The sequence below is a fragment of the Salmo salar genome, chromosome ssa29 (genome assembly GCF_905237065.1).
Source record: "Salmo salar chromosome ssa29, Ssal_v3.1, whole genome shotgun sequence".
In the NCBI taxonomy this organism is placed as follows: Eukaryota; Metazoa; Chordata; class Actinopteri; order Salmoniformes; family Salmonidae; genus Salmo; species Salmo salar.
The window spans coordinates 16,963,325-16,975,407 of NC_059470.1; the positions used below are offsets into that span (position 1 = coordinate 16,963,325).

A 12,083-nucleotide genomic window follows, 5' to 3' on the forward strand; every position below is an offset into this window, starting at 1 on the left:
CACGTGAAACCTCATGTGAAATATCATCACATGTGAAGTGCTCCAAAAACAGCATGTGGTTTTTCCATAAGGGTAGACTGACAGGGATCTAGAGAGGGCACTTGCTAAGCGAACCACCTGCAAAGACAGAAGAGTTATGACAGTGCCGTATTGCAATACCCCTTTACAAGTCTTAAGACCTTCTTATACTGTAGGCTGCATCCTACCTTCGTCTAATTACTTATGTTTGATTAGACTTTTTCATTATTGATTATTATACTGCAACGTTGAGGGAGCTAGCCTTGCACGTACGCATTTCACTCCACCTTTCATATATGCTGTAAACTGTGTACGTGACAAGTCAAATTTGATTTGATTTTCACAGCAATCTGCAAGTAGAAACAAAGTGTAAAATACAATCCTTCAGGATGTCTCCTTTAAATTGGTTTAATTGAAATTAATGACTACAGTATAACATTGTATATTTAAAAGTAATACAGAGAAAATTGGTTTAAAATGAGAGAAATTACATTGTGTATATGGCAACTATGGCGGGTCAGTCTCATAATATGAAAATAAATTACAGTAATTTTCAGTCAAACAAACAAACATGGCTATTGGTGTTTATCTTTTTTTACAGTTGCATCTTTACATTTCTCTTTCTTTTAATGTGTTTTCTCTTCAACACATTATAATCTGCTATATGGCAAACAGACACCTTCATTATACAATATTAGAAAAGGTACTTATTTCAAACATTATGTGTTTACAGTAAGAAATTGAGAGATATATGGGGATAGCTGTCAAACAGAAGGCCAAGTCCTAAATGGCACCCTATTTCCTATACAGTGCACTACTTTTGACCAGGCCCCATAGGTCTCTAAATAGGGAATAGGGTGTCATTTGGAATGCACCCAAGCTCATCTATGCAATTTGATATCCCCTGTTTGTATAGTCCAGTAATTAACCAACTCTATAATGTTGTTACCAATATAGTAATGATACCTGTAAGTAATACCTAAATACAGAATAATACTTAGCTCCTGAGTACTGGCAATATACAATATTTAAGTATATTTATATATATTTCATAGCTCTACTTACATAAGCTTGGACTGCTGTTTTAATACTGATGGTTCATGTAGGAACTTCTTCATATCAGGGGTGGTCACTTCATATGTGTATAGATGATCATGTTTATATCTGTAATATACCATCATTAAGGCACAGAGACTGCAGAATGGAAAACACAAGAGCTACACTGCACCTTTTAGTGGTCACTTACTAATCTTTAGGTGCGTCTCAATCCACTTTACTTGTGTTCCCTTCCCTCCTCCACTCCACTCGTTTGGGAACGCTCCCTCGGGGAAACGTCATAGATACGTCACTGGAGGGCTCACTCCAAGTGAAGGGAGGAAGCAAAGGTGCTGATTTAGACTGGAATGCAGCCTGGGACTCTAGAGAAGGTATGAAACTAGAGTGTCTACAAGGCTACATGGTAGTGTTCAAGGTGTCATTCCTGCATATCTACGTGTCATTTTACAGTATCGCTATGATCAATGTTACAACAACATTCACATGGTTATCAACATAGCCATAAATGCATTATCTGGAATGAGCAAGTCGGAGAGAAAGGAAAGGAAAATAAATTACTGTGCAAATGGGGCACAGCAATATTGCCCCACAACTCATATAATCTCATTCAATTTTCACACCATATCCAAACAAATATCAAACAATATCAGTCAGGTCATAGAATGGTCATTTCCTGAACTTTGTGATAACAAAACAGCTAATTTTCATTCCATTATAGTTATTTGCAGAAAGAAAGAACATTGATGGATAGGCTACATTCCATTTCAGTTGGCTGGTTTGAAGTTAACCTCAAGGCACCACTCTCAGGCTCTGTTGTTGTTCCATTATAAACACTGTCAATGTTAAATGAGATGCAATGTAGCTGGATACAAGACAAATATATAAATCCATTTTAAAATCTGCTATAAAGTACAGCACAAAAGCAGAGAGAAAAATAGAGTATTAAAAATTCACTATTTACAAATTGTGAACCCACTGAGCCCACTGTTGAGTGACTGAGTGTGGGCATTTTGAAAAGGCAAGCTGGCTGTAGATGAGAGAAAATGTTCTGTTTCCAGGTCTATGTCCTATATGGCACCCTATACCCTATATAGTGCACTACTACTTTGGACCAGAGCCCTATTGGAACCCACAGAACTCACGAGTATGAGCATTTTTGGGCCCTGGTCCAAAGTAGTGCACTAAATAGAGAATAGGGTGCCATTTGGGACACATCCCCAGGTTGATTCTTCAGTGGTAGAAAGAGAGAAGTCTTCTAAGGAATGGATCAGGAAGAAGGGTGTGGATCAGGAAGAACAGAACTTCGCTGGACTGGACAGCTCCAGACAGGAACTAGGGAATTAGGAATCACCCTCTGGGGGTGGAGGCTGGCACAGCTTATACAGTCTGGTGGGGAAAACACACGTATATACAATTAGGAAAGGGGCTCACTGTTTGCTACAGTTAGAGATTAAGGTGTACACATAGCATGGCATAGACAGACGCACGCAGGCACATACACACACCCACCCCCACCCCCCAGACACACACACACACACACACACACACACACTGCGTTCTTAGTTCTGCACCCATTCAGCCATGAGGCAATGCGAGTGCCTGCCTTCAGAATGCACATTAACACAAATGTCTTGTTTCCTACTGTAAATTCTCAAACCGTAGAATGCTAAGACAAGCTTCCCTAGCCTCACCTCAATTCTCCATCAGTAATCAACATTCTCACAGACCTGTCTCAAAACCGCACAGCCTGCGTCCCAGATGGCGCCCTATTCCCTATTTAGTGCACTACTTTTGACCAGAGCCCTATGTGTATGTAGGGAATAGGGTGCCGCTTGGTAAGCACCCTCAGAGCGTCTAAGGAGCAGTCACTAACGCCGCTCATATTATGATAGACCCAGTGAGAGCGCAGCAATTTCCGACCGGTGGCCAGCACAGCTCAACACTAATCATAGCCCCACTTAATTGCATTTGTCAATCCCACTAAAAGGCTCAAAAGGGCTGCATGTCACAAAAAGATATGTCAAAGCCAATTGGCTGCGACAGACCCTATCCCCTATTCTTATCTATCATCAACTCTGCAGAGGTGCTGGGTGGGAGAGGCTGCTGTTTTCTGTTGTTGCTTATCCTAAGATATGCACACACTCATAGAAACAATACAACACATGCACATATCAACACACAAACATGCATAAAATAATTCTTGCACTTGAACGGTAGCACTATATAGTAGCACAGTACTCACACAGTATTCACACCCCTTGACTTTTTCCACATTTTGTTTTGTTACAGCCTTTTACAGAGTTTAAAATTGATTAAATTGAGATTTTTTTGGTCACTGGCCTACACACAAAGTGGAATTATGTTTTAGGATTTTTTTATAAATGAATTAGAAATGAAAAGCTGAAATGTGTTGAATCAATAAGTATTCAGCCCCTTTGTTATGGCAAGCCTAAATAAACTGAGGAGTACAAATGTGCTTAACAAGTCACATAATACGTTGCATGGATTCGCTCTGTGTGCAATAATAATGTTTAACATGATTTTTGAATGACTACCTCATCTCTGTACCCCACACATTCAATTATCTGTAAGGTCCCTCAGTCGAGCAGTGAACTTCAAACAGATTCAACCACAAAGATCAGGGAGGTTTTCCAATGCTTCGCAAAGAAGGGCACCTATTGGTAGATCGGTAAAAAAATATACAAAAATAATAATAATCCTTTTGAGCATGGTGAAGTTATTAATTACAGTTAATACACCCAGTTACTACAAAGATACAGGCGTCCTTCCTAACTCAGTTGCCAGAGAGGAAGGAAACCACCCAGGGATTTCACCATGAGGCCAATGGTGACTTTCAAACAGTTACAGAGTTTAATCGTTGTGATAGGATAAAACTGAGGATGGATCAACAACAATGTAGTTACTCCACAATACTAACCTAATTGACAGAGGAAAAAGAAGGAAGCCTGTACATACTAAAACTATTCCAAAACATGCATCTTGTTTACAACAAGGCACTCAAGTAATACTGCAAAACATGTCCTGAATACAAAGTGTTATGTTTGGGGCAAATCCAATACAACACATTACCGAGTACCACTCTCCATATTTTCAAGCATAGTGGTGGCTGCATCATGTTATGAGTATGCTTGTAATCGTTAAGGACTGGTGAGTTTTTCAGGATAAAAAAATAGAATAGAGCTAAGCACAGGCAAAATCCAAGAGGAAAACCTGGTTCAGTCTGCTTTCCACCAGACACTGGGAGATGAATACACCTTTCAGCAGGACAACGATCTAAAACACAAGGCCAAATCTACACTTGAGTTGCTTACCAAGAAGACAGTGAATGTTCCTGAGTGGCCGAGTTACCCTTTTGACTTAAATCTACTTGAAAATCTATGGCATATCCTGAAAATAGTTGTCTAGCAATGATTCACAACCAATTTGACAGAACTTAAAGAACTTTGGAAAGAATAATGGTCAAATGTTGCACAATCCAGGTGTGGAAAGCTCTTAGAGACTTACTTATGTAAATAAGATATTTCTGTATTTCTGTAAATACATTTGCAAATTTGCAAAACATTTCGAAAAACCTGTTTTCACTTTGTCATTATGGGGTATTGTGTGAAGATGGGTCAGAAAAATATATATTTAGTGAATTTTGAGTTCAGGCTGTAACAACAAAATGTGGAGTAAGTCAAGGGATATGAACACTTTCTGAAGGCACTGTATCATTAAGCTATTCTGTGGTGTTGTGTCTAGTAGCATGTGGATGAGGTGAAGCTCTATAAGCTTACCTTGGTGCAGATTACAACTCTATGGTGTTGTGTAGGTGTGGATAGGGTAGGGGGGCTTCAGCTTACCTAGGTACAGAGGACGGGGTGCGGTCTCTCACTCCCAAGTTCTTGGCTGAATTCTGAACTCTCGCCCCCTGAAAGACATAACAGAATCATAAATTCCAGCAAGCCATTAGGTAGACATTGATATACTGTATGCTTGCAGGATAGCATGTCCTCTTTGCACAGAGGAAGGCCTAAACACTTTGGGTTTGCTTCTGCAATTGACCATAGTTTTATCATCCAATTATATTTTGGCTTGCAAGATAGCGTGCTCCCTATTGAGTGTATAAAAGGGAACTTAAGTCAAGAACTAAGTGCTGTCCTCTTAACCTACAGGGTTGGAGTCAATTCCATTTCAATTCCAGTCAATTCAGAAAGTAAACCAATTTTCAGTTTCACATTTTCCTCATTGAAAACCATAAAAAAAGATTTGGAATTTCTGTGTATTTCCTGAATTGACTGTAATTTAAATGAGGAAGTTAACCCCAACCATGTTACCCTAATCTCAATGTGCAGTCACGCCAACTCTATGTTTAGTTAATGTTAAGTCAACTCAATATTACCCTAGAATATGACATTACATCAGATTACACTTCATAAAAGCAGCATAAAAGTTTCAACCCAAATATAAAGAGATATCACAACACTTGACACTTTAGACAAGGCATAGTTACTAACTAAACTCAGCAAAAAAATAAACGTCTTCTCACTGTCAACTGCGTTTATTTTCAGCAAACTTAACATGTGTAAATATGTGTATGAACATAACAAGATTCAACAACTGAGACAAACTGAACAAGTTTCACAGACATGTGACTAACATAAATGGAATAATGTGTCCTTGAACAAAGGGGGGGGGAGTCAAAATCAAAAGTAACAGTCAGTATCTGGTGTGGCCACCAGCTGCATTAAGTATACGCTCTCGTTGGCTGGCCCTCGCTTCATACTCGTCGCCAAACAATTTATTTATTGCCCTGGCCACATCTGCAGTCCTCATGCCTCCTTGCAGCATGACTAAGGCACATTCACGCAGATTAGTAGGGACCCTGGGCATTTTTCTTTTGGTGTTTTTCAGAGTCAGTAGAAAGGCCTCTTCAGTGTCCTAAGTTTTCATAACTGTAACCTGAATTGACCAACCGTCTGTAAGCTGTTAGTGTCTTAACGACCGTTCCACAGGTGCATGTTCATTAATTGTTTATGGTTCATTGAACAAGCATGGGGAAACAGTGTTTAAACCCTTTACAATTAAGATCTGTGAAGTTATTTGGATTTTTACGAATTATCTTTGAAAGACAGGGTCCTGAAAAAGAGACATTTCTTTTTTTTGCTGAGTTTATGTACCAAGCAGGCCTCAAAGCAGAGATGGCCAGTAAAGAAATTATATCCTGTTATAAATATTATATGATCTCCTGCTGTTTTCTCAGATCACACTTTTTTCAGCATCACTGAACCATTCTGCTCCACAAGACCTTGATCCACAATGCATGAAGACACTCGGAACATAATTCAATTGTTGCAGAAACCAATTGCTGCGTTCTGAATTCTCAACCCTTTTCCCTTCTTCATTCACTCCCCCGAATGCATTTAACAGTATTGGATTGGTAGAAGCATGGCTGCAGGATATGCCGTCCTTATTTAGTTCTCACACCTGTCAATTCCTTTTAAATCCACGAGGGGGGTTATTTGAACACACACGCCGGGAGAAGGGTAGAGAATCGAAATTGAGCAAATCATTGAATTCCAACTTAACTTTAGTGACAGCCTTAGGCACCAGGTGTGGAAACGCACATCTCTCATCCGCCCCAGGAGAACAGCTAAAAGTTATGATAAAAGAGTTCCAACATCCCCATTCTGTATTTTAGACTGTCATGGCCTTGTCAAAGACTGTTGGATCGACTTGTTTGCGGGGGCGTACATCCAGACGAGCCCAAGGGGCTAGGCCACATCATTTATATCTGCCCTATTCCCGACATAGTGCGCTACCTTTGACCAGAGACGTTTGGGAATAGAGTGCCATTTAGGACAAAGACGACATGTCTCCAACGCCTGAGGGGACGAGGGATGCGGGCATGACTCAGAGATGAGAATCAATCAGATTTAATCACGACTGCCGCTGGTTGTTTAATGTGCAGTTTTCCTCCAGAGAGAGAACGCGAGAGAGGTCAGAAATTGTCTGCATTCCAAATGGCGCCCTATTCCCTATATAGTGCAGTACTGTTGACCAGGGCCCATAGTACACTACATAGGGAATAGGGTGCCATGTGAACCGCAGAGATTGGCCTTTATCTATATACTGTATCTATCTGTCAGGGCCTGGGGTGATTAGTCACCGTACAGGCCACCTGGGTGTAAATCCTGGACATTTCCTCTACATTAACAGCATCTATAAACAAGCTGGGCGGTTAAGGGGGTGTCATACATTACAGCTCGGTCCTACACTGTGCGAGATACCGCTGTGTACTGTCCATTCAGATCTATAGGAGGGGAGGAGGAGGTAGAGGGAGCAGAGTGATGGAAAGGGAGATGGAAGGATGGAGGAGCGAGAGATAGGATCACAGACTGGGTTGAGAGAAAGACATGCGAGGGGATGGGAGAAGAAAGTGCACCTGGTGGGTGGAGATGCAAAGGAAATTCAGCGAATCTGGAGGACAGCGGAAGTGGATTAAAACGCTTCTTTGTGGTTAAAACCAACGAGATGCGGTTTGTAGCCTTGGGTGCGAGGAGATGAAATAGAGAGATAGATGGGGGTTAGATGAGGCAGCTGGGGGTGAGCAGGTGCGATTGAAAGAAAGAGAGCGAGAGAGAGAGAGATAGTTGTATCAGCACACGGAGGGGTGTATGATCAGCACTAATGTTGTTACCGTAGTGTTCTGTTCTGAGTCTGCAGATACTAGACTACAGGGGGGAAATAAAGCAACTCAGCCACTCTGAGTTAAACCCCGTCAGACACCAGAACACCTGCGTTCACACAGACGCACGCACACAGACACGAGCGCGATCGCATGCACAGTTGCCTAGGCAAGCACACGCGCAAACACACAGAACGACAGTCTCTCTTACCCCAGCAGCATCACCAATGTCTAACAAGTCTCTCTGTAAGTCCATAACCCGTCTAACCCTGTCTGTAAGCACACCTTAGTCATTCAGTCAGACAGTCTCCTGTCTGTCCTGTGTGTGTGTGTGGATAGTGTCAGTGATTACAGCGATGTCTATCACAGTGATCCAAGCACATATAACCCTCCAGGTAGAGATTCCCCACTGTCAGGAAGGGAGCACTGAAACTGGCACTCTTCCATCCGCAACGGCTTTAAGTGTTAGAGGACACAGCAGCTGATAAACTTGTGGAAGAGTTGTACTGGAGACGGGTTGGATAAACCAATGGGAGAAGGATGTTGAGACTGGTTACGTGATGGTGGGACTATGGGTGACCAGTGGGATGTTGGTACCTCTATAGGGTTTAGTCTTTATTCCACTTTATTAGGTTGATCGAGGACACATTCACATAGAAAAAGAGTTTAGTTGGAGAGAAGAGGGGTTGGATGAGCAAATGAGAGACTGAGATTGGAGATGAGGCTGGTTAGGTAAGCATGGGTTCATTGGTGAAATACTTTCCAGTGATCCCTAGCCTGTGTCTGGAGTCTCTATTAGCTTCACACTTGAGAATGGATTTCAAAACAGTTAATTAAGAGTTACTTAAACATTATTAGGCAATGAAACACATCTGAGAGACTGAAGCATACTTCAGAGAAGAGGTTTGTCTTAGAGAGAGACTGCTCTATAGCTATGACCCATTGCCCTTGATGAATAGTGAAAGGATTCAAATTAATAGCTGAAGACTCATTTACACCCATGGGACAGTCAGTAAAGATACTTCTTAAACAGTCTGACCTTGCCTTAACCTAACCTGGGAAAGTTTCAAACAGATATGCAATTCAAATCCTTTCCAGATTGAGCATTGACAAGGGATTCAAGGTACATTATGATGGGCGATTTCTGTTGGAATCATATTCTATGATACAGAAAACTTTGGCTGTTTCCCAAATGGCACCCTATTTCCTATATAGTGCACTACTACTGATCAGAGCTCTAGTCAAAAGTAGTGCACTATATAGGGAATAGGGTACCATTTGGGAAGGAACTTTAATGAATGACATACAGCATTCATATTCATCTTATTCATCATATTCATGACGTGGTGTCTGTCTGGTCTAAAAAGGAGAAAACCAAGGACTCCAGGGCTTTGTCCCAAATGGCACCCAATTTCCTATGTAGTGCACTGCTTTGACCAGGGACCATAGAGCTCTGGTCAATAGTAGTGCACTATGTAGGGAATAGGGTGCCATTTGGGATGCAAAAAGAACTCTTGGGCTGTTTTTCCAGACTGTTCTGTTACACTAACTGGCTGCCGCAAGTAGCCTTGTGGTTAGAGCTAACTGGCTGCAGCAGGTAGCCTAGCGGTTAGAGCTAACTGGCTACAGAAGGTAGCCTAGCGGTTAGAGCTAACTGGCTGCAGCAGGTAGCCTAGCGGTTAAAGCTAACTGGCTGCAGCAGGTCGGCCTAGCGGTTAGAGCTAACTGGCTACAGAAGGTAGCCTAGCGATTAGAGCTAACTGGCTGCAGCAGGTAGCCTAGCGGTTAGAGCTAACTGGCTGCAGCAGGTAGCCTAGCAGTTAGGGCTAACTGGCTACAGAAGGTAGCCTAGCGGTTAGAGCTAACTGGCTGCAGCAGGTAGCCTAGCGGTTAGAGCTAACTGGCTGTAGCAGGTCGGCCTAGTGGTTAGAGCTAACTGGCTACAGAAGGTAGCCTAGCGGTTAGCGCTAACTGGCTGCAGCAGGTAGCCTAGCGGTTAGAGCTAACTGGCTGCAGCAGGTAGCCTAGCAGTTAGGGCTAACTGGCTACAGAAGGTAGCCTAGCGGTTAGAGCTAACTGGCTGCAGCAGGTAGCCTAGCGGTTAAAGCTAACTGGCTGCAGCAGGTAGCCTAGCGGTTAAAGCTAACTGACTGCAGCAGGTAGCCTAGCTGTTAGAGCGTTGGGTCAGTAACCAAAAGGTCACTGGTTCAAATACCTGAGCCAGGCAAGGCACTTAATCCTAATTTGCTCCAGGAGCGCCATATTACTATGGCTGTCCCTGTAAAATAACACATTTCACTGCACCTATCTGGTGAATAACAAAAAAAACTTTCTCACTCAGTTTGGACTTAACTGTCTGGGGTCATACCGTATATATGCACTTTGTGACATTTGCTGACGTAAAACAAGATTTATAAATTCATTTGATTTGATTCATAATGGAGTTAGACATTTAGAATGTCCCAGGAATATCTGGTGGTTTTAAATGAGAAGAAATGTAATACGACTTTAAGAATGACCTGTGAATGGCCTAGAGACATACAGTCAACGTTTTAAAATGTTAAACGTTGACTAAATAAAAATGCACTGTAAAGAACAAACTAACAAGATAAATCGTTACATCCATACAGCATTAATCTCCATTTTGAAAATACAATACACAGCATGAAAAATGGTCTCCTAGCACTGTGCCATTACCTTGCAAAACAGAACTAATGACAAAAGGCTCTTTCACTGTGTCTCTGTAAAGAATCCATTCAAACACGTAGAGTCCCAAATGATCCCCTATTCCTTATTATAGTGCACTACTTTTGACCAGGGCCCATAGGGTGCCATTTGGGATGCACCCTAACACACTTCAGCCTACTCAAATGAACATCATTACGTACTTCAATCACTGTGTGCACTGAAACCCTCAAAGGATGTGTCCCAAATGGCACCCTATTCCCTACATAGTGCACTACTTTTGACCATATAGGGCTCTGGTGGAAAGTAGTGCACTAAGTAGTGAACTATGTAGGGAATAGGGTGTCATTTTGGATGAAGGCCTAGTCTTTTTGAATAAGTATCAACCATCTACTCCAGCTGAAGGTCAAACAGCTAATAGTATAGTGCTCCTGTTGGCCAACTGCCCACTTCTTCTCTGTGAGACCGAAGACGAGCCTAAGTAGCCTCTCTCTACCCTAGGTTTCCATTATCAGACTGCGTCCCTAATGGCACCCTATACAGGGTACTACTTTTGACCAGAGCCCTGTGGGTGTGTGTGTGGGCCCTGGTCCAAAGTAGTGCAGTTTATAGGGTATAGGGTGCCATTAGGGATGTGATCTATGCATTACCCTGTGGCTGACTGGCTGACTGGCTGGCTGGCTGGCTGACTGACTGGTCTTACTAATGAGGTGAGGAGATACAGGCCAAGACAGAACAGGCTCTGAATGACACTACGACTTTACCTGGGAAAATAAATAAGGAGTGTGTGGAGGGAAAGCGAGAGAGTATGGAGGGATAGTAATAGTTTCACCGTTTCCCTGAGCTCTCGGGTAGATGGTTGGACTTAACCAAGTAGCCATGCACGAGCACCAGCAGACATACACACACACACGCCTGCACACATACACACCTATCCTGTATGCTGGCAAGCAGAGGGGAGTCACTTCTGGCAACAATATAATCAGATAGAGAGAGAAATGGATAGAGGGGGGAGAGAGAAGGGAGGAGAGGAGAAGCTTTTACAAATAGCCTTATAGAGGTAAAAATGAGAACTAGCTCAAATGCAGCGGTAAGCTTGCTGGTTTACAGAGACCGAGCTCTCTCTTTGGTTAAATAAATCCAGGAAGTGAACAAACACCACAGAGTGTGCTTCCCAAATGGCACCCTATTCCCTATATAGTGCACTTCTTTTGTCCAGAGCTTTATGGCCCACAAATGGGTGCCATTTGGGACGCAAGATAACGTTTTTCTGTAAAGGTAACCAACGCTAAACTATTCAGACCATGGGAAATAAAATAGAGATAGCATAACAAGCTTTGCCTGGCGATTAAAATAAAATTGGTTATTGGCATAATCTCAGTTGTCGATGACTCTTCAAAGACAAATAGAATTAGCGACTACATGAGCGTATCTTTTGGATATTAACTCTCTGGGATGAGTCCAAAATGGGACCCTATTTCCTATTTAGGGCACTACTTTTGACCAGAGCCCATAGGGGGAATACAGGGATTTGGGTGCCATTTGGGACTCAACCACATATTTTGCAACCGAGCGTGTCTTTTGAAAAATATATTTTATACACAAGGAGTATAGTGGATCTAGCCACGAGACCCAG

At 42.3% G+C, this 12,083-nt stretch overlaps 1 protein-coding gene across 1 annotated transcript in view; it reads right to left on the reverse strand.

The window, feature by feature from the left end:
• Window positions 1–410: 410 nt before the first annotated feature.
• The window catches only part of prex2 (phosphatidylinositol-3,4,5-trisphosphate-dependent Rac exchange factor 2), a 209,451-nt gene continuing 197,778 nt past the window's right edge, over window positions 411–12,083 (reverse strand). The window contains exons 40-41 of the mRNA XM_014181194.2: window positions 4,938–5,005; window positions 411–2,460 (exon numbers count right to left, since the gene is read on the reverse strand). Coding sequence (XP_014036669.1) covers window positions 2,415–2,460; window positions 4,938–5,005 — 114 coding nt within the window. The 3' untranslated portion in view covers window positions 411–2,414. The remainder of the gene's footprint in view (window positions 2,461–4,937; window positions 5,006–12,083) is intronic.